The 22,460-nt window shown below is 52.0% G+C and overlaps 1 protein-coding gene across 2 annotated transcripts; it reads left to right on the top strand.

Annotated features, from left to right (window-relative positions):
• The first annotated feature begins 12,442 nt into the window (after positions 1 to 12,442).
• On the top strand, positions 12,443 to 22,437 carry MAPK3 (mitogen-activated protein kinase 3). 2 transcript variants are annotated; one of them, XM_039478296.2, is made up of 9 exons: positions 12,443 to 12,654; positions 13,679 to 13,861; positions 18,208 to 18,397; positions 18,580 to 18,696; positions 18,947 to 19,061; positions 19,449 to 19,580; positions 19,747 to 19,856; positions 19,951 to 20,104; positions 21,736 to 22,437. In XM_039478296.2, exons 1-8 carry the CDS (start codon positions 12,485 to 12,487, stop codon positions 20,071 to 20,073), a joined length of 1,140 nt encoding a protein of 379 aa, XP_039334230.1. In that variant the 5' UTR covers positions 12,443 to 12,484; the 3' UTR covers positions 20,074 to 20,104; positions 21,736 to 22,437. The 2 variants fall into 2 exon arrangements, with proteins under 2 accessions (XP_039334230.1, XP_039334231.1); XM_039478297.2 differs by having other exon boundaries at positions 21,840 to 22,437.
• The last annotated feature ends 23 nt before the right edge of the window (positions 22,438 to 22,460 follow it).

Raw genomic sequence — 22,460 nt, forward strand, 5'->3', positions numbered from 1 at the left:
TTATCTGAAAAGGCTTTAGAACAGGAAAGAAGGTAAGTACACTTGGAAGAGACTCAAGTGGGCACCAACATTAAATGTGGTGTTCAACCTTGATCCTAGGATTTTATAGGTTGGCCCCTTTCCCATGATTCTGCCCTCAGGATAGGCTGCCCACATGCACAGTGCCCTCCTTGCCCTGGGAAGGTGAGCATGCATAGTGTATGTAGGAAGTCGTATGCATGCCCATCTGAGGTTTTCTTCCCTTTTCCGGTGGTCTGCCCCCAGAAGTCATGCTCCACCATTTTGTCTGTTTTTTTGTTTTGTTTTGTTTTGAGATGGAGTTTCACTCTTGTTGCCCAGGCTAGAGTACAGTGGCCCGATCTCAGCTCACTGCAACCTCCACCCTCCAGGGTTCAGGCAACTCTCCTCCTTCAGCCTCCTGTGTAGCTGGGATTACAGGTGCCCGACACCATGCCCGGCTAATTTTGTATTTTTAGTAGAGATGGGGTTTCACCATGTTGGCCAGGCTGGTCTCGAACTCCTAACCTCAGGTGATCCACCTGCCTCGGCCTCCCAAAGTGCTGGGATTACAGGCATGAGCCACTGCTCCTGGCCCATTTTGTTTCTTAACGGACATGCCCAGGAAGTTGCTTCTCCCTGCTGTCTGCATTCAATTCTCACTCTAATGTAACAGCTGTGGACCATCAGGAGATTGTCTCTGTCTGGTGCTGGCTGCCGAATTATTAATAACATTTAGAGAGGCAATGTGATAATTGTTGAACCTTCACTTGACATTCCTGGTGGGTGGGGAAGAGCCCTCTCCAGCCCCACTCATGCCTGTTTAACTACCTGTAACATTATGAGCCACTGTGCCAGGCCACCTGTGGCATTTAAACCAGGAGGACCAACTGTGTCCTGACTGCCCTCTCCCGACAGTTCAGCTGGGAGGAAACTCCTCTCTGAGTAAACATGGCCAAGATGAGAGGCTCCCTCTCCCCTCAGCTGCCAATCAAGGCTTACCATATCTCACCAGGAAGAGCATGCTGCCAGCATTTTTCATTCCCTCCAACTCCAAATTGAAGAGGCTACATTTCTGGTGAATGTGGTGAAGAAGTAGGGCACTCCTTTCCTCCAGCCAGCACTCACTCACCCCATAGGTGAAGGCTCTACCATTGGTGACCGTCTGAGAATACTGCGACCATAATCACATGCCTCCCAGCTTGCTCATGGAGCAGCGATCCCATGCTGGGAGGAGCAAACCATGAAGACCAGAGCCTACTGCTCCACCAGTGTCCAGAATAGGGGCTCAGAGGCTTTGCCTAGGGGAACAGACAGTTCATAAAAGACCCAAGGGCCAGGCACAGTGGCTCACACCTGTAACTTGGGAGGCCAAGGTGGGTGGATCACCTGAGGTCAGGAGCTCAAGACCAGCCTGGCCAACATGGTGAAAACCCATCTTGACTAAAAATATGAAAATTAGCTGGGCATGGTGGCACACACCTGTAATCCCGGCTACTTGAGAAGCCGAGGCAGGAGAACTGCTTGAACCTGGGAGACAAGATTATTGAACCTGGGAGGCAGAGGTTGCAGAGACCCAAGTTCGCACCATTGCACTCCAGCCTGGGCAACAAAAGCAAAACTCCATCAAAAAAAAAAAAAAAAAAAAAAAAACGCCCCCCCACCACACACACAAAAACAAAGTCAAGGGTGAGTGGTCATGCGGGAGGGACGGCCGGGCTGGGCCAGGGGCAGCAGGGTTGGCTGGGTCACATGGGGGGTCCAGGGCTTCACCCTCACGCCGGCCCGCTGCCCCCAGGACTGTTCCTCATGATCCTGCACCACAAGACCACCATCTACACGGACACCAAGGAGTCCAGCACGGTGTTCAAGCTGAAGCGCATCGTGCCGCCCAATAAGCAGCAGATGTATAAGGATGACCAACTCCTGGATGATAGCAAGACACTGGGTGAGTGTGGCTTCACCATCAAACAGCACGGCCACAGGCCCCAGCCAGATTGAGGCCTGCCTTCCAGACTGATAACACCTCTGAGGCCCAGTGTATCCAGCCGTTCTCCAGCCCACCCTGGCTGCCTGATACGATGAAGCCCCAGGACTCGGGAAGCAGTGCCAATGTACAAGCTGTGCAGTGAGGAACCCCAAGAGGCCCATTCCCCCAATAAAAGAGATTTGGGAGTCAAAAAATAAAAATAATAAAAATAAAAGAGACTCTTGGAAGCAGCAAGAGAAAAACAACTCATTGAGTATAAGGAAACTCCCACGAGATTGACAATTGATTTCTCATCAAAAGTGGAAGCCAGCAGGTAGTGGGATGACACATTCAAAGTACAGTTGACTCTTGTCTCTGTGGTGGCTATAGTCCACAAAGTTACCCCAAACACTGAGTTAGAGAACACTAAACATTGCCCCTAGTGGGAATACAGGGCAAAGTTCCTGCCAGCCTCCGGCCACCACACCTTTATCAACCAACCAGTTCGTGGCCGGGCGTTCCGTGCGTTTCTGTTTTGTGTTTCGTTTGTTTTTTGTAGGTCTTGCTCTGCCGCACAGGCTGGAGCGCAGTGGTACAATCAGAGCTCACTGCAGCCTTGAACTCCTAGGCTCAAGCAATCCTCCTGTCTCAGCCTCCCGAGTAGCTGGCATTACAGGTGTGCATCATCACATCCAGTTAATTTTTTAAAAAAATATTTTCATAGGCCGGGCGCGGTGGCTCAAGCCTGTAATCCCAGCACTTTGGGAGGCCGAGGCGGGTGGATCACGAGGTCAAGGGATCGAGACCATCCTGGTCAACACGGTGAAACCCCGTCTCTACTAAAAATACAAAAAATTAGCTGGGCATGGTGGCGCGTGCCTGTAATCCCAGCCACTCAGGAGGCTTAGGCAGGAGAATTGCCTGAACCCGGGAGGCAGAGGTTGCGGTGAGCCAAGATCGCGTCATTGCACTCCAGCCTGGGTAACAAGAGCGAAACTCCGTCTCAAAAAAAAGAAAAAAAAAAAATATTTTCATAGAGATAGGGCCTCTCTATGTTGCCCAGGCTGGGCTTGAACTCCTGGCCCCAAGTGATCCTCCCTTCTTGGCCTCCCACAGTGCTGGGATTATAGACATTATACCACTCTTGGTCTATGTGGGTTTCTGCTTCAAGACACCTTATTGGCTGGGCCCGGTGCCTCACTCCTGTAATCCCAACACTTTCGGAGGCCGAGGCGGGTGGATCACCTGAGGTCAGGAGTTTGAGACCAGCCTGGCCAACATGGTGAAACCCCATCTCTACTAAAAATACAAAAATTAGCTGGGCATGTTGGCAGGCGCCTGTAATCCTAGATATTCAGGAGGCTGAGACAGGAGAATTGCTTCAACCTGGGAGGGAGAGGCTGTAGTAAGCTGTGATTGCACCACTGAACTCCAGCCTGGGCAAGAGTGAGACCGTCTTTAAAAAAAAAAAAAAGTAATGAGCCGGGTGCGGTGGCTCAAGCCTGTAATCCCAGCACTTTGGGAGGCCGAGGCAGGTGGATCATGAGGTCAAGAGATCGAGACCATCCTGGTCAACATGGTGAAACCCCGTCTCGACTAGAAATACAAAAAATGAGCTGGGCATGGTGGCGCGTGCCTGTAATCCCAGCTACTCAGGAGGCTGAGGCAGGAGAATTGCCTGAACCCAGGAGGCGGAGGTTGTGGTGAGCCGAGATCGCGTCATTGCACTCCAGCCTGGGTAACGAGAGTGAAACTCCGTCTCAAAAAAAAAAAAAGAAAAAAAAAAGTAATGGCAAAAACCGCAAATTACTTTTGGGTATTTTTTTGGTTGGTTGGTTGGCTGGTTTTGAGACAGGGTCTCGCTCTGTCACCCAGGCTGGAGTATAGTGATGTAATCTGGGCTCACTGCAACCTCTGTCTCCTGGGTTCAATCGATTCTCTTGCTGTAGCCTCCCAAGTAAAGTAGCTGGGACTACAGGCACCTGCCACTACACCCCAATAATTTTGTATTTTTAGTAGACACGGGGTTTCATCATGTTGGTCAGGCTGGTCTCAAACTCCTGACTTCAAGTGAGCCACCCGCCTTGGCCTCCCAAAGTGCTGGGATTACAGCATGAGCCACCGTGCCCAGCCCAAAATTACTTTTGCACCAACCCAATATAAGAGGGCTTCAAAGGGAAGACATCAGCATAATGGCCTTCAAGAAACCGTACAATCTAAACTGAACATGGTGGCATGCATCTGTAATCCCAGCTACTCAGAAGACTAAAGCAACAGGATTGCTTGAGGCCAGGAGTTTCAGACCAGCCTGAAAACATAGCTCTGAAATAATTTTTAAAAATCAGCCAGGTGTGTTGGTCTGTGCCTGTAGTCACAACTACTCAGCAAGCTGAAGTTGAGGCTGCAGTGAGCTATGATCAGGCCACTGCACTCCAGCCTAGGTGACAGAGTAAGAACCTGCCTCTAAAAAAGATAAAAGATAAAATAAAAAAAATAAGGCCAGGCATGATGGCTCATGCCTATAATCCCAGCACTTTGGGAGGCCGATGTGGGCAGATCACGCGGTCAGGAGTTCGAGACAAACCTGGCCAACAAGCTGAAAGCCTGTCTCTACTAAAAATATGAGAAATAGCTGGGTGTGGTGGCATGTGCCTGTAATCCCAGCCCCTCAGGAGTCTGAGGTAGGAGAATCACTTGAACCTGGGAGGTGGAGGTTGTAGTGAGCAGACATGGCCCCACTGCGCTCCAGCCTGGATGACAGAGCAAGACTTCATCTCGGAAAAAGCTGTATATATATTAGCTGTGTGTGGTGGTGGACACCTGTAAGTGGGTGGTGGACGCCTGTAAGACGCCTCCCAGCTACTTGGGGGCTGAGGCAGGAGAATCGTTTGAACCTGGGAGGTGGAGTTTGCAGTGAGCCGAGATTGCACCACTGCGCTCCAGCCTGGATAGAGCAAGACTTTGTCTCAATAAATAAATAAATAAAATTGCACAGTCTAGTAAGGAGGGCAAGATGAGTACATAAGCAGATATTTGGTATTTGCCCCAAGGCATGAAAAAGGTACGGATACACCCCGTGGAGCTGCTGGATATCAGGAAACCTCTCTTAAAGAGGCGCCATTTGAACTGATCCTGGCAACGGAAAGGATTCCTTTCATGGAAGCATACACCCCACAAACGGGCATCCCAAATAACAGAAACAGCATGAGCACGGATATGCAGAAGGAGGACGTGCATGAGGTGCAAGCCGCTGAGAAATTCTGTTTAGCTAAAGCAAAAGGTTCATCTAGGAAACTAGTCTGAAAAGATAGATTTGGGGGCCAGACGCAGTGGCTCATGCCTGCAGTCCCAGCCACTTGGGAGGCTGAGACCAGAGGATTGCTTGAGCCCAGGAGGTCAAGGCTACAGTGAGCTATGATCGTGCCACTACACCCCAGCCTGATTGACAGAGCGCGACCCCATCAACAGGGCCTTGAATGTTGAGAAAAGAATTTGGACTTCGTTTGGTAGTTAATAGGAGGAATTAGGCCAGGAGCTGTGGCTCATACCCATAATCCCAGCACTTTGAGAGGCTGAGGCGGGCAGATCACAAGGTCAGGAGTTCTAGACCAGACCAACATGGTGAAACCCCATCTCTACTAAAAATACAAACATCAGCCAGGCGTGGTGGCACACACCTGTAATCCCAGCTACTCAGGAGGCTGAGGCAGGAGAATCGCTTGAACCCAGAAGGTGGAGGCTGCAGTGAGCCAATATCATGACACTGCCCTCCAGCCTGGGTGACAGCAGGAGACTCTGTCTCAAAAAAACTAGTAACCAGTAAGAGTCAAATCTGAGTCTTGCATTACAAGGGACAAAGACAGGGAGAGAGACACAGAGGAAAGAGCTTTCCTTTGCTGGAGTTACTGAAAAAATCAGACACGAATCTGCAAGTACTGGCTGCCATCTGGCTGCTCTCTGAGAGGAGGAGGTGGCTGAGAATGGAACAACTCAGAAGAAAGCCGACCTAAGGGAGGGATCAAAGTCCTAATGATACTGTTTGAGATTGTGGAGCCAACTGTGCCTTCATAGTCAGGAAACCAAAGCGCTTCCTTTCTTGCTTTGAGCTGGGTCTTTGACGACTTGTTACCAAAAGACTCCTGCCTACTATAAGCTCATCAGAGCTGTGTTTTAGGCATATCTGAGGAGGAAGGAAACAGACAGAAAAGAATTTAGTTAAGACCAGGCTGGAGCCGGGTGCAGTGGCTCATGTCTATAATCCCAGCATTTTGGGAGGCTAAGGGGGGCGGATCACAAAGTCAGGAGTTTGAGACCAGCCTGAACAACATGGTGAAACCCCATCTCTACTAAAAATACAAAAATTAGCCAGACGTGATGGTGGGCACCTGTAATCCCAGCTACGTGGGAGGCAGAGGCAGGCTTGAACCTGGGAGGCGGAGATTGCAGTGAGCCAAGATCGTGCCACTGCACTCCATCTCAAAAATAAAAATACAAAAAGAATTAGCCAGATACGGTGTTGTGTACCTGCAGTGCCAGCTACTTGGGAGGCTGAGGAAGGGGAATCATTTGAGTCTGGGAGGTCAAGGCTACAGTGAGCTATGATCACACCAACGCACTCCAGCCTAGGTAACAGAGTGAGACCCTGTCTCAAAAAAAGGAAAGAAATGAAAAGAAAGGCCAGGTGCCATGGCTCACACCTGTACCTGTGATCCCAGCACTTTGGGAGGCCAAGGCAGGCAGATTGCTTGAGACCAGGAATTCAAGACCAGCCTGGGTAACAAGATGAACGACGTCTCTACCAAAAAAATACAAAAATTAGCTGCCTGTGGTGGTGCATTCTGTGGTCCCAGCTACTTAAGAGGCTCAGGTGGGAGGATTGCTTGAACCCAGGAGGCAGAGGTTGCAGTGAGCCGAGACTGCGCTGCTGCACTCCGGTCTGGGTGACACAGCAAAACTCTGTCTCAGAAAAAAAAAAAAAGAAAGAAAGAAAGAAGAGAGCCGGGCGCGGTGGCTCAAGCCTGTAATCCCAGCACTTTGGGAGGCTGAGGCGGGCGGATCACGAGGTCAAGAGATAGAGACCATCCTGGTCAACATGGTGAAACCCTGTCTCTACTAAAAAATACAAAAAAAAATTAGCTGGGCATGGTGGCACGTGCCTGTAATCCCAGCTACTCAGGAGGCTGAGGCAGGAGAATTGCCTGAACCCAGGAGGCGGAGGTTGAGGTGAGCCGAGATCGCGCCATTGCACTCCAGCCTGGGTAACAAGAGCGAAACTGTCTAAAAAAAAAAAAAAAAAGAAAGAAGAAAGAGAAAAAGAGAAAGAAAGCAGGAGGGAGGGAGGGAGGGAAGGAAGGGAGGGAGGGAGGGACAGAGGGAGGGGAGGGAGGGAAGGGAGGGAGGGAGGGATGGAGGGAGGGAAGGCAGGGAAGGAGGGAGGGAGGGAGGGAAGGAAGGGAGGGAGGGAGGGACAGAGGGAGGGGAGGGAGGGAAGGGAGGGAGGGAGGAAGGGGAGAGAGAAAAAGAAAGAAAGGTAAGTTAATACAATAGTAACGATATAATACAATAGTAAAGGCAAAGTGACATGAAAATCACAAGGAAACATCAGACAAACCCAATCTTAGGGATAGTCTACAAAATAACTGACCTGTAATCTTCAGAAGTCCAAGGTCATGAAAGATCAAAATGCTACTACTAATAATAAGAAGTCTAAAGAACATTTCAGGCCAGGCATGGTGGCTCACGCCTGTAATCCCAGCACTTTAGGAAGCCGAGGCGGGCGGGTCACTTGAGACCAGCCTGGGCAACATGGTGAAACCCTGTTTCAACAAAGAAAATACCAGAATTAGCTAAGCCTGGTGATACACGATTGTGGTCCCAGCTATTCGGGAGGCTGAGGTGGGAGGATCATTTGAGCCTGGGAGGTAGAGGGTACAGTGAGCCATGACCATACCACTGCACTCCAGCCTGGGCAACCAGGCATGACACTGTCTTTAAAAAAGAAAAAAAAAAAAGCCAGACCTTGAAAATCACAAAAAGATAATAACTGGTTTAAGATTTAATCTGGGACCAGCTGAAGTGCCACATGCCTGTAATCTCAGCACTCTGAAAGGCCGAGATGAGAGGATCACTTGAGCCTAGAAATTTGAGACCAGACTGGACAACATTATTAGTCATACCTCATCTCTACAAAAAAATATAATTAGCTAAACCAGGTGCAGTGGCTCACACCTGTAATCCCAACACTCTGGGAGCTAAGGTGGGCAGATCACTTGAGGTCAGGAGTTCAAGACCTTCCTGGCCAACATGGTGAAACCCCATCTCTCTACTAAACATACAAAAATTAGCCAGGCATGGTGGGTCATGCCTGTAATTCCAGCTACTGGGAAGGCTGAGGCAGGAGAATCGCTTGAACCTGGGAGGTAGAGGTCACGGTGAGCTGAGATTTCACCACTGCACTCCAGCCTGGGCAACAGAGCAAGGCTACCATCTCAAAGAAAAAAAAAAATTAGCTCTGCATGGTGGTGTGTGCCTGTAATCCCAGCTACTCAGGAGGCTGAGGTGGGAAGATCACTTGAGCCTAAAAGTTGGAGCCTGCAGTGAGCCATGATCTTGCCATTGCACTCCAGCCTGGGTGACAGAGTGAAACTCCATCTCGGAAGAAAAAAAGAGAGAGAGAGAAGGAAAGGAAGGAAGGAAGGGAGGGAGGGAGGGAGGGAGGGAGGAAGGAAGGAAGGAGAGAAATCCCAGCCCAGTCCTCCAAGGATATGCCAACCACAGTCACTAGAGGGGAATCTCAGTCACACTCTGAGCTTCCAACAGCAGGAGGTGGCAGCCTGTCGCTCTGAAACACCAGCCTTTCCTGTGCCGGGAAAGTCACTCCCACTCAGCAAACCTGGCTCCGTGCTGAACTCCATGGTGTTTTCTCTGAGTCACTATATTCTCCTGCAGCTGCAAAATGATCTGGCAAAAGTCCCTCCAGGGCTTTTTCTGCTTACTGAGTAACATCCAAACTCCTTGCCAGAATACAGAGCCTTCCTCCATCTGGCCCAATCTACCTCTCCAGCCCGAACCCCCATGATTTGTTCACAGCAGCCACGCTGGACAAAACATGCTTTGCCTCTATGCCTCGGCTCACCCCGATCCTTCTCCATCATGGCTTTCTTCAGTCCCGACCTTCTGCAACCCTACTTTTTCTTTTCCTCTTTTTGTTTTTTTGTTTCTTGCTTTTGAGATGGAGTTTTGCTCTGTTGCCCAGGCTGGAGTGCAGTGGCGTGATCTCAGCTTACCACAACCTCCACCTCTCGGGTTCAAGCGATTCTCCTGCCTCAGCCTCCCAAGTAGCTGAGATTACAGGCACGTGTCACCAAACACCCGGTTAATTTTTGTATTTTTAGAAGAGTCGGGGTTTCACCATGTTGGTCTGGCTGGTCATGAACTCCTGACCTCAGGCAATCTGCCTGCCTCAGCCTCCCAAAGTGCTTGGATTACAGGCATGTGCCACTGCAACTGACCTACTTTTTCCTTTCTTTTCTTTTCTTTTCTTTTTCTTTGGAGACAGAGTCTTGCTCTGTAGCCCAGGCTGGAGTGCAGTGGCACAATCTTGGCTCACTGCAACCTCCTCCTTCCAGGACCCAGTTCAAGCAATTCTCTTGCCTCAGCCTCCCGAGTAGCTGGGATTACAGGTATGTGCCACCATGCCCAGCTAATTTTTGTACTTTTAGTAGAGACAGGGTCTCACCGTGTTGACTAGGCTGATCTTGAATTCCTGACCTTGTGATCCACCTGCCTCGGCCTCCTAAAGGGCTGGGATTACAGGCATGAGCCACCGCACCCAGCCTACTTTTGCTTTTTTTATTTTTGTGTTATAGAGACAGTGTCTCCCTCTGTTGCCCAGGCTGAAGTGCTGTGGTGCAATCATAGCTCACAGCAGCCTTGACCTCCTGGGCTCAAGCGAGTCTCCTACCTCTGGAGTAGCCAGGACCACAGGCACGCATCACCACACGCAGCTAGTTTTTGTCTTTTTTTGCATAGACGGAGTCTTCCTATGTTGCCCAGAGTAGTCTCAAACTCCTGGTCTCAAGGGATCCTCCTGCCTTGGACTCTCAAAGTGCTGGGATTACCAGTGTGAGCCACCACACCTGGCCTGTGTATTTATTATTTTATTTTATTTTATTTTATTTTTTTTTGAGACGGAGTTTCGCTCTTGTTACCCAGGCTGGAGTGCAATGGCGCGGTCTCGGCTCACCGCAACCTCCGCCTCCTGGGCTCAGGCAATTCTCCTGCCTCAGCCTCCTAAGTAGCTGGGATTACAGGCACGCGCCACCACGCCCAGCTAGTTTTTTGTATTTTCAGTAGAGACGGGGTTTTACCATGTTGACCAGGATGGTCTCGATCTCTCGACCTCGTGATCCACCCGCCTCGGCCTCCCAAAGTGCTGGGATTACAGGCTTGAGCCACCGCGCCCGGCCCAGTGTATTTATTATTTTAAAGACAAGGTATCAGTATTATTAAAAGGGAGGGGAAAAAAAAGAAGTAGAGACAGGTTTCTCACTCTGTCACCCTGGCTGGAGTGCAGTGGTGCAATCATAGCTCACTGCAGACTCCAACTCCTGGGCTCAAGTGATCCTCCTGCCTCGGCCTCCCAAACAGAGCACTGAAAGTGAGTCACTACACTGGGATCTAAATTGATTTATATATTTTCTCTCTTCAGTAGAGTGGAGGCCTCTACTAGAAGTCAGTAGGTAATCTGCCCAGGCTAACACAGGGTAAGTGAGTGGCAAAGATGTGATTCATTTTTTCTTCTTTTTCTTATTCCTCATTCAACTTGAACTTGAAAGATGAGATTCTATCCCAGGCAATCAGGCTCTAGGGTGTTTTTACTCTTAAGCACAGATTTATACTATACAGTAATCCTTTATCAGTCCCAGTACCTAGCTCAGAGCTTTGCACACAGGGCCATGCAATGGTTTATCAAATGAATAACTAAAAAACCTCATTGATCTAATTAGCACCTCTTGAACCTTCACTGACCTATGGGCTACTGGGAATCAGAAACTCAGTCTCATTAATCTGAGTGAGACTGCCTGGCTGTGGATCTAATTATAAGCAATTTCAGAATCATAATTACTGTTTCATTTTGTCTCTTGATCTGTAATGCAGCCAAGGACCTACTCCCAGCTTCTCAGCGACAAAAAAAAAAAAAAAAAAAAAAAAAAAAAAAAAAACCCACAACATGATTACTTACTGAAGCCTGGGAGCTGTGTGTTTTTGTGAAGCTTGCAGCTCACATCTTCACTGTGAAATGAGGGGGGTGGACCGGATGGTCTCCAAGGGCCCTTTCTTCAGTCCTAATAGTCTGAGACGGACAGGTGTGATCCCAGAGCTTTGGGAGGCCAAGGTGGAAGGATCCCTTGAAGCCAGTAGTTTCAGACCATCCTGGGCAACATAGCAAGACCCAGTCTCTACACACACAAAAAAACCATATTTTCTATTCTTTTTTTTTTAAGATGGAGTCTTGCTCTGTCACCCAGGCTGGAGTGCAGTGGGTGATCTTGGCTCACTGCTGCAACCTCCGCCTCCTGGGTTCAAGCAATTCTCCTGCCTCCACCTCCCGAGTGGCTGGGTTTACAGGCGCCCACCACCACGCCCCACTAATTTTTGTATGTTTAGTAGACACGGGGTTTCACCACGTTGGCCAGGCTGGTCTGAAACTCCTGATCTCAAGTTATCCGCCCAACTCGGCCTCTCAAAGTGCTGGGATTACAGGCGTAAACCACCGTGCCCGACCCCCAAATTTTTTTTTTAATTAGCAGAGCATGGTGGCGTCCACTCGTAGTCTCAGCTCTTCGGGAGGCTGAGGTTGAAGGATTGCTTGACTCCAAGAATGTTGAGGCTGCAGTGAGCTATGATGGCACCACTGCACTCCAGCCTGGACGACAGAGCGAGACCCTGTCTCTAAAAGAAAAAAATAGTCTAGGATTTTGAGAGGCATGGAATTATAAAGAGCCTCTGTGTCAAAAGACATCCTTTTGAGTCTCAGCTCTGTCATTACTAGGGACCTTACCCAAGTTAGTTAACCCAACTCTCAGATTCCCGATCTGTAAAATTTGATTCATTTATTCGAACATTTTTTTGATCTAGGGTGATCCCGGGCCCGGGTTCTGGTGGGCTCCCGCACGCATTGGCTGGCTGGCTCTGGGAGGTCACGCGCTGGCCGCTTCATCATCGAGGAGAGCTTGAAGACGGTCTCCGAGGCGGCGCTGCCGAGCCTCCCCGTGGCCTGGAGGCCACGGAGCCGGGAGGGATCCAAGGCCCCCGCACCTGGGGCTGGAAGGGCGGGCGCGCGCAGGGCAACTCACGTGACCGCCCCGGGCCTGGGGCCGGGGGCGCGCGGGGGTGGGGCGGGGCGGGGGCGGGGCCTGGCGCGCGCGGCCCCGCGGGTGACAGGCGGGCGGGAAGGGGCGGGGCCTCGGGCGGGGCCGCTGGGGGGAGGAGGGCGGCGGGAGGGGAGGAGTGGAGATGGCGGCGGCGGCGGCTCAGGGGGGCGGGGGCGGGGAGCCCCGGAGAGCCGAGGGGGTCGGCCCGGGGGTCCCGGGGGAAGTGGAAATGGTGAAGGGGCAGCCGTTCGACGTGGGCCCGCGCTACACGCAGCTGCAATACATCGGCGAGGGCGCTTACGGCATGGTCAGGTGAGGGGGCGTTCCGGGGGAGGGGGCGCCCTCGGGGGAGGGGGCTTCGCGGGAGAGGAGAGGGAGGCGCCGAGCGCTTTCCGGGACTTGGAGACGTGGAGCGTCCCGAGGAGGCAGGGGACTCGGGATGATCGGGAGAGTCCCAGGGAGGGGGCCGCTGAATGCTTTCTGGGGGAGGGGGCGCTGCCTACGTCCTCAGGGGAGGGGGCTTGGAGCTTTGAGTCCAGCACTCCGTAATGACGGGAGGGGCATCTGAGTGCATGTGGAGGACCGCAGGGACCCTAGAGACACGGGGCGAGGCCCAGAGGATGAGTACTCTCGGGGAGGCGACATCCTTAGTGAAAGGGCAGTGGAGGGTCGTTCTGGGTGAAAGGGTGTCTTGGATTCCCTGTGAGGCAGTGCTAGGAAGCCTAGGGGAGAAGAACAGAGATCAGGGTGTGGCAGGGCTTTGGCTCCCCCTTCCCGCCACCACCAAGGGCTCAGTGAGGGATGAGGGGGCCAGGAGTGCCACCTGCATGTTTTGGGAGGGGTCTGTGAGTGCCCCCCACCCCTCCGTGTGCTCTGGGACAGCCCGGTTGCCTGGGTCCCTCACTCTGGGACCCGCCCCTGCCCTGTCCATTCCCTCCTGCCCCTCCCCAGGCTGCCGCTTTCCCACTGTGTTTGCCCCATGGTGTGGCCCCAGCATCTGTACCCCTGGACCTGTCTTGGGTTAGGGAGCCTTTCCTGGGAAGTGGGGCGAAGGGTTCAGGGCCACTAGAGTGGAAGGGGATTGAGGAGAGGGGAAGTCAGTGAGCGGTCACTCTCTTCCTCTGTTTGTAAAGTCACCGAAGGGGCGCCTGGCTGGTCCCCAGCTTTCTCTCTAGAGATCCCAGGCCTCCACAGCAGGAAGGAACCAGCATTGTTTATGAATTGGCCAGAGCCAGCTCCTGCTCCCTCCCCTCCCTGCCAAGGCCTGGGTGGGGCCACCAGGCCTGGACTCCCACTTTGTAAGGCCACAGCAGCAGCCTCTCTCTGGTCCCCTCAGCTCGGCCTATGACCACGTGCGCAAGACTCGGGTGGCCATCAAGAAGATCAGCCCCTTCGAGCATCAGACCTACTGCCAGCGCACACTCCGGGAGATCCAGATCCTGCTGCGCTTTCGCCATGAGAATGTCATTGGCATCCGAGACATTCTTCGGGCGTCCACCCTGGAAGCCATGAGGGATGTGTATCCTTCACCTTGGCCTTCACGGCCTCCGAGCTGGGCTGGGGAACCATTGCTTGCTTTCTGTTTCCATCTTCCCCACCACCCTCCAAAAAAAACCCAGTAAAATAAACTTTCCTGCAGAGGAGAGGCTGCAGTGTAACAGGACTTGGAGGCCTCTGATGAATCCAGGCCTGTGGCAGCTGGGCAGTATGGCCTTGAGCAAGTCAGTTCTCTGCTCTGTGCCTCAGAGGGAGAGCTGGGCAGGATGGTCTCTATGGGAGTGTTGTCTTCTGACATCGGCAGTTCTGAGACATGACCCGGCCACGGCCCACAGTCACTTCTTGATAACAAATGGACGATTCTTTCCTCTCTTTTCTCCTTCCCCAGACTGGAAGGGAGACAGGAAGAAAGAAAGCTGTCGGCTGGGTGCAGTGGCTCACGCCTGTAATCCCAGCACTTTGGGAGGCCGAGGCCGGTAGATTACTTGAGGTCAGGAGTTGGAGACCAGCCTGGCCAACATGGTAACATCGTAAAACCCCATCTCTACTAAAAATACAAAAAAAAAAAAAAAAAAGAAAGAAAAAATAGCCGGGCCAGCTACTCTGGAGGCAGAGGTAGGAGAATCACTTGAACCCAGGAGGTGGACAGTGAGCCAAGATCATGCCATTACATCCCAGACTGGGTGACAGAGCAAGACTGTGTCTCAAAAAAAAAAACAAAAACAAAAAAAAACTACCTTTCTGGAGGGCCTACTGTGGGTCAGGTACTATATATGCCCAATGCTTTATTTATTTTTTCTATTACACCTTGCAGCTACCCTATGAGATGGGTTTTTCAGCTTCAATCCTTTTTTTTTTTTTTTTTTTTTTTTTTTGAGACAGAGTTTCACTCTTGTTACCCAGGCTGGAGTGCAATGGCTCGATCTCAGCTCACCGCAACCTCTGCCTCCCGGGTTCAAGCAATTCTCCTGCCTCAGCCTCCCGAGTAGCTGGGACTATAGGCGCACCACCATGCCCAGCTAATTTTTGTATTTTTAGTAGAGACAGGGTGTCACCATGTTGAACAGGATGATCTTGATCTCTTGACCTTGTGATCCACCCGCCTAGGCCTCCCAAAGTGCTGGCATTATAGGTGTGAGCCACTGCACCCGGCCTTCAGCTCCATTTCAAAGATGAGGGGTGGAGCGCAATGGCTCACGTCTGTAGTCCCAACACTTTGGGAGGCCAAGACTGGAAGATTGCTGGAGACCAGGAGTTCAAGACCAGCCTGGGCAGCATAGTGAGACCCCCATCTCTACAGAAAATTAACCAGGTTTGGTGGTGCATGACTGTAGTCCCAGCTACTTGGGAGGCTGAGGCAGAAGAATGGCTTGAGCTCAGGAGTTAGAGGCTGCAGTGGGCTGTGATTGTGGTACTGTACTCCAGCCTGGGGGACAGAGCATGACCCTGTCTCAAAAAAAAAAAAAAAAAAAAAATGAGGAAGCTAAGGCCCAGAAAACCTAAAATCAAGTGTTTCTGTTGCCATCTCCTCCTCCCCTCCCCCAGATGGGAACTTGTCCTTCCTCTAGGACCTTCTCACTCCAAGCAGCACCCTAATCACCTGTGGACTTGCACTTTGCCCAGGGAGGGGACAGCCTAGCCTTGGTCGTCTTCCCTGATATTGCTTTCCTGGTTTGCTGTCCACTTCCTGCCTGGCTCTTTTGTTAGCAACTTGTGACACCTGTCACCTCTTCCCTGCCCCACCCAATCACTCTCGGTCCCAGCCCTCCACCCAAGAGAGGAGATTTGTATTCTGGTGTCTAAAGCCCCCACCACAAACTGCGAACAGGAAATCTCCACGTTCACCCCCAGCTCACTGTGTCATCTGAAGAAAGTCATTGCATCTCACTGGGCCTCCCCAGCTCTAAAACAGCAGGGCGGGTCCAGATGTTCTCTGAAGACTCCTTTAAGGCAGACTCTTCCCCCCCGCCCCCCCAACTCTGTTGCCCAGGCTGGAGTGCAGCGGCTAGATCTCGGATCACTGCAACCTCCACTTCCCAGGTTCAAGCAATTCTGCCTCAGCCTTCCGAGTAACTGGGACTACAGGGGCGCACCACCACACCCGGCTAATTTTATATTTTTAGTAGAGATTTCACCATGTTTGCCGGCTGGCCTCAAATCCTGACCTCAGATCACCAACCCACCTTGGCCTCCCAAAGTACTGGATTACAGGCGTGAGCCACGGTGCGTGGCCTCAAGGCAGATTCTAAAAGATAGCCCTGACTTATTTTTCCAGACACAAGCCAAACGACATTTGTGGATTTATTTATTTATTTACTTACTTACTCGCAGTCTTTGTTTTAGCTTCAAATAGAAAAAGACATTTTACTCCTCCATCTTCTGAGGTATGGCCAAGCACTCTTCTTTGAGTGGGAGTGTGCTGTTGGGAGTGTCTCCTCGTTTTTCTTGCACAAACCATTCCCATAAGGCAGGCATTTATTTTTAAGCAAACATCTATTGCATGCCAGATGGTGTTCATACATTATCTCATTTAACTCCCTCGGCGTCCATGTGAGTCAGGCATTGATATTAGTAATAACAGTTCATGTTTCTTTAGCACTCACAACTTGCCAGGCCCTGGGCTTACAGCTTTACATGCACCACCTCATCTAGTCTTCACAACCGCCCTCGAAAGAACCAGTATTTCATCCTTACACCTGTAATTTCCAGCTCTTTGGGAGGCCGAGGTGGAAGGAACTCTTGAACCGAGGAGTTCAAGACCTGCCTGAGCACATAGTAGGAGTCCATCTCCACAAAAAAGAAAAAGCAAGCTGGGCGCGGTGGCTCACGCCTGTAATCCCAGCACTTTGGGAAGACAAGGCGGGTGGATCACGAGGTCAAGAGATCGAGACCATCCTGGTCAACATGGTGAAACCCCGTCTCTACTAAAAATACAAAAAATAAACTGGGCATGGTGGTGCGTGCCTGTAATCCCAGCTACTCAGGAGGCTGAGGCAGGAGAATTGCCTGAACCCAGGAGGCGGAGGTTGCGGTGAGCCGAGACCGAGCCATTGCACTCCAGCCTGGGTAACAAGAGCAAAACTCCGTCTCAAAAAATAAGAAAAAAGCAAATAAACAAACAAAAGACATTATTTCCCCCACATACTAGGTGAGAAAGTTGAGGCACAGACAAGTTGAGATCTTAAAGCCAGTGAGTAGCAGAGAGAGGATTTTACATATCCATGGGTTAACTCCAGAGTTGAAGAGTTGCTGCTCTTTTTGTAGTTTTCTTTCTTTCTTTTTTTTTTTTTTAAAGATGGGGTTTCACCATATTGGTCAGGCTGGTTTCAAACTCCTGACCTCAGGTGATCCGCCCACCTCAGCCTCCCAAAGTGCTGGGATTACAGGCGTGAGCCACCGCTCCCAGCTTGTAGTTTTCTTTTTATTTTTTAAAATTAATTAATTAATTAATTAATTTATTTGTTTATTTATTTTGAGACGGAGTTTCGCTCTTGTTGCCCAGGCTGGAGTGCAATGGCGCGATCTCAGCTCACCGCAACCTCCGCCTCCTGGGTTCAGGCAATTCTCCTGTCTCAGCCTCCTGAGTAGCTGGGATTACAGGCACGCGCCACCATGCCCAGCTAATTTTTTGTATTTTTTAGTAGAGACGGGGTTTCACCATGTTGACCGGGATGGCCTCGATCTCTTGACCTCGTGATCCACCCGCCTCAGCCTCCCAAAGTGCTGGGATGACAGGCTCGAGCCACCGCGCCCGGCTAAATTAATTAATTTATTTTTGACGGAGTCTCACCCTGTCATCCCGGCTTTAGTGGTAAGATCTCGGCTCATTGCAACCTCCGCCTCCCGAGTTCAAGCGATTCATGTGCCTCAGCCTCCTGAGTAGCTGGGATTACAGGCACATGCCACCGCGCCTCGTTAATTTTGGAATTTTTAGTAGAGACGGGGTTATGCCATGTTGCTCAGGCTGGTCTCAAACACCTGGCCTCAAGCAATCCTCCCGCATCAGCCTCCCAAGGTACTGGGATTAGAGGCGTGAGCCACCGCACCCAGCCCCAGTTGCTGCTCTTAACTGTGAGGTTCTCCTGCCTCCCACAGTTTATTAGTATCTTCATTTTCCTGGTAGAGGAACTGAGGCCACAGAAATGAAGCCTTTTGCTCAGGCTCAGCAGCTTCAATGTGACAGAGGCTCAGAGCCCTGCTGCTGGGTGATGACGGCGGCTTGCCCAGCTAGCGGTGCAGGTTGGAAGTTCTATTGAGTCCCAGGGGCCCTGGCTGGAGGAGGTGTACTGCCTTGCCTTCAGAGCCTGTTTTCCTTAACCAAGTGCCTCCCGCTGCCCCTTGCCCGGGGGTCTCCGGAACCATCCTCAGCTACATTGTGCAGGACCTAATGGAGACTGACCTGTACAAGTTGCTTAAAAGCCAGCAGCTGAGCAATGACCACATCTGCTACTTCCTCTACCAGATCCTGCGGGGCCTCAAGTACATCCACTCTGCCAACGTCCTCCACCGGGATCTAAAGCCCTCCAACCTGCTCATCAACACCACTTGCGACCTTAAGGTCAGAGGGTTGGGCACCTGTCTCCTCCTCCCGCCACGGTCTTGGGCTTCCATGTGACCAGTGGAAGCCATGGGCAGAACATTGCAAGCCAGGGGAATAGCAGAAGCAAAGACAAGGGGGAGTGGCTGCTTGGGCTGCGGAGGCCTTGAGTGCCGAGCTTAGCAGCTTGGGTCTGATTCCAGATCTGCGATTTCGGCCTGGCTCGGATTGCTGATCCTGAGCACGACCACACCGGCTTCCTGACAGAGTATGTGGCTACACGCTGGTACCGGGCCCCAGAGATCATGCTGAACTCCAAGGTAGGAGGGGCCGCCCACTCCTGAAGGGAAGGGGCCAGGTCCCAGGAAGCCCTGGAGCTACCTCTGAGCCAGGCACTGACCCCCAGTCCACCCTCTGGGCCTTGGGCTCTGCAAGGAAGCTGAGAGTGGAGCCCTCCAGGCCTGTGCCTTCTGCCTGGTGTTGGATCTAGCTTGGGGTGGTGGCCTGGCGCAGACAGCAGGACCCTCTTGAGGCTGTCCTAGGAGCCCATCGCTTCCTCTTTTCTCCCAGGGCTATACCAAGTCCATCGACATCTGGTCTGTGGGCTGCATTCTGGCTGAGATGCTATCCAACCGGCCCATCTTCCCTGGCAAGCACTACCTGGATCAGCTCAACCACATTCTGGGTGAGGGAGTCCCGGCTGACTGAGTGGGGGATAATTAGCTTTTCCTAGGTGAGATTTCTTGAGAGTCCAAGTCAGGGATATCATCACCACATACCGGGTGCCTCCAGCATCTCCTAGTACCTCAACGAGATATAGATATTCTCCCCACTGGATAAATGGGAAAAGCAAGGCTGTCCTACACCTAAGGAGGCGCCAGACCTACGATTTGAACCTCGGTCTGCCTGAATCCAGCCCCTTGCTCTGTACCTCCATGCTAATGACTAGGAGGTGACTAAGAGATTGGCATGGGTTGCTGGGCTGTGGGGTCTTGTTCTTGCCCTTTTACCTGTTCTGTTCCCAGAAAGAAGGAGGAGGTGATCATTTACCAAGTCACCTCCTTATCCACAGGCATCCTGGGCTCCCCATCCCAGGAGGACCTGAATTGCATCATCAACATGAAGGCCCGAAACTACCTACAGTCTCTGCCCTCCAAGACCAAGGTGGCCTGGGCCAAGCTTTTCCCCAAATCAGACTCCAAAGGTATGAGAGACATGGGGGCGGGTGTGGGACAAACCCTGGGAGCCGTGGAGGGTGCGTGAGCCCAGCAGCCACCGGAGGAGATAGCCCTGGGCATGGAGAAGCAAAGGGATGCTTCTGGGAGCTCCTCCAGCCTTCCCTGTGACCCCTGACTCCTGCCCTTCCATAGCCCTTGACCTGCTGGACCGGATGCTAACCTTTAACCCCAACAAACGGATCACAGTGGAGGAAGCACTGGCCCACCCCTACCTGGAGCAGTACTATGACCCAACGGATGAGGTGGGCCAGCGCCTAGCAGCAGCCGGGCTGGGGACAGGGGAGCGAGTGGGCATTCCCCACATCGGGCCTGAGCCTTGCGTATCTGCCACCCCAGCCAGTGGCCGAGGAGCCCTTCACCTTCGACATGGAGCTGGATGACCTACCCAAGGAGCGGCTGAAGGAGCTCATCTTCCAGGAGACAGCACGCTTCCAGCCTGGGGCGCTGGAGGCCCCCTAACCTAGACAGATATCCTGTGCCCTGGGGCCTGGTGAGTGTCGCCATGGCCCAAACACAGACACACTGATACTAAATATATATCTCTATCTCTATATCCACACCTACAGCTATCTCTGTCTCTGTCTCTATCTCTGTCTCTGTCTCTATCTCTATCTCTATCTATCTCTATCTCTATCTCTATCTCTGTCTATCTCTATTTATCTCTATCTATCTCTAAAGCTGAAAGCTTGCCCTGCACCCATGGTCCATGTGTCTGGTGACATCAGAGGTGTCCAGGGAGCTAGGCATGGTGGCTCATGCCTAGAATCCCAGCACTTTGGGAGACAGACTAAGACGAGTAGATCACCTGAGGTCAGAAGTTCAAGACCATCCTGGCCAACATGGTGAAACTACTAAAAATACAAAAATTACAAAAAATACAAAAGTTACACACCACAAAAATACAAAAACTACTCAAAATACAAAAATTAGCTGGGTGCGGTGGCTCACTCCTGTAATCTAGTACTTTGGAAGGCTGAGGCGGGTGGGTCACCTGAGGTCAGGAGTTCGAGACCAGCCTGGCCAACATGGTGAAACCCCGTATCTACTAAAAATACAAAATTAGCCAGGCATGGTGGCGCACACCTATAAGACCCAGCTACTCAGGAGGCTGTGGTGAGAGGATTTCTTGAACCTGGAAGGCGGAGGCTGCACCACTGCACTCCAGCCTGGGCGACAGTGAGACTCTGTCTCAATAAAAGAAAAAAATGCCCAAGGACTACGCAGACTCGTAGCCCACCTAGTCCTCCAACCCCAGATGTCTCCACCTCTCAACACCTTGCATCCTCCAACCCCAGGAGCCATTCTAATCTTCTTCTAGCAAAGAGGCAAGAGGTTACTGAGGGCCCCTGTCACCCAGGTAAGGCCCTGAGCCAGGCCTCAGCTCTGGGTGTGCCAGAAGCAGGTGGAGCCATGATTGCTTTGGGAGGGGCCCAGCATCACCCAACCTGACCCAGATGGCCAGGCCTCCTCACACCAGCTGCCAGGTCAGCAGTTCACATAGCTGTGGGACCCCACTGGGCCCGCCCCCACCCACACTGCCTCCTCCGGTGTCTTCCTGTCTTTGGCCAGGTGTGGCCTGATAGGAAGAAGGCAGCACACCTGGCCTCAAACTCCACCTGTGCCACTTAGTAAGTGCTGTGTGATAATTGGCAAGGCACCTCGCCTCTCTATGCCTCAGTTTCCTGGAAACAGTTTTATTTATCTTTTTTTGTTTGTTTTTGTTTTTGTTTTTGAGACAGTATCTCACTGTGTTGCCCAGGCCGGAATGCAGTGGCACAATCATAGCTCACTGCAGCCTCCAATTCCTGGGCGCAAGGGATCCTCCCAGGTAGCTGGACAAGCCTTTGCAACTGGCTATTTTTTTTTTTTTTTTTTTTTTTAAGAGTTGGGGTCTTACTGTTTGCCCAAACCAGTCTCCAACTCCTGGGCTCAAGTGACCCCACCCACCTCGGCTTCTCAAAGTGCTGGGATTACAGGCATGAGCCACCACACCCGGCTGAGACAGTTCTAATAATGAAAGCATAAAGCCCTAAGCATTGTTCTAAGAGGTTTACATGTATTAATTCTTTTAATCTTACAGCAGTACCTCGAGCTAGGTACTATTATTATCTCCGTTTACAGATAAGGAAACTGAGCTCCAGCCTGCCCAGCTGTGAGGGTGATGGGTTCCATCCGGTCTGCCCAAGGGTGCTGATGACTCCCCTCCTGCCTGCTTCTCTCTTTAGGAGCTGCCTCCCTCCTGCCCCTCTCCCGCCGGACTGTTAGAAAATGGACACTGTGCCCAGCTCAGACCTTGGCAGCCCAGCCGGGGTGGAACATGGGCCTGGCCACCTCTCTCCTTTGCTCAGGCCTCCAGCTTCAGGCAGGCCAAGGCCTCCTCTTCCCCACCCACCCTCCCCACAGGGCGTCACAGGCTCAGGTGGCCCCAGTTCAATTTCCCGCTGCTGCTGCTGTGCCCTTCCCTTCCCCAGCGTCCCAGTCTCTGCAGTTCTGGAATGGAAGGGCTCTGGCGGCCCGACCTGCTGAGGGGCGGGGGTGGAGGGTAGAGGGCGTTGAGTAGGACTCAGGGCCAGGCCTTCCTCCTCATCTCATTCAAACCCCTCCCCAGTTTCCCTGAAGGAACATTCCTTAGTCTCAAGGGCTAGCATCCCCGAGGAGCCGGGCCAAGCCGAATCCCCTTCCCGTCGAAGCTGCCACTCTGAGTGCCCTCACTGCTTCCGTGTGTGGTGAGCGGAGTGGAGCCGGGGACTGTGGAGAGCCCGGCGCCCCCACCACCTCCTTGGCCCGTCTAATATATAAATATAGAGATGTGTCTATGGCTGACCCTGGCTCTGTCTGTGTTTTCG

The sequence above is a fragment of the Saimiri boliviensis genome, chromosome 12 (assembly GCF_048565385.1).
Source record: "Saimiri boliviensis isolate mSaiBol1 chromosome 12, mSaiBol1.pri, whole genome shotgun sequence".
Taxonomy (NCBI): domain Eukaryota; kingdom Metazoa; phylum Chordata; class Mammalia; order Primates; family Cebidae; genus Saimiri; species Saimiri boliviensis.

What these genes read in the sequence shown, in the direction of transcription:
- MAPK3 (XM_039478296.2), top strand. Translation starts at nt 12,485, where the DNA reads ATGGCGGCGGCGGCGGCTCAGGGGGGCGGGGGCGGGGAGCCCCGGAGA. An exon ending in ACACCACTTGCGACCTTAAG is followed by an intron (nt 18,398 to 18,579) that starts GTCAGAGGGTTG and finishes GTCTGATTCCAG; the next exon opens with ATCTGCGATTTCGGCCTGGC. An exon ending in ACTATGACCCAACGGATGAG is followed by an intron (nt 19,857 to 19,950) that starts GTGGGCCAGCGC and finishes CTGCCACCCCAG; the next exon opens with CCAGTGGCCGAGGAGCCCTT.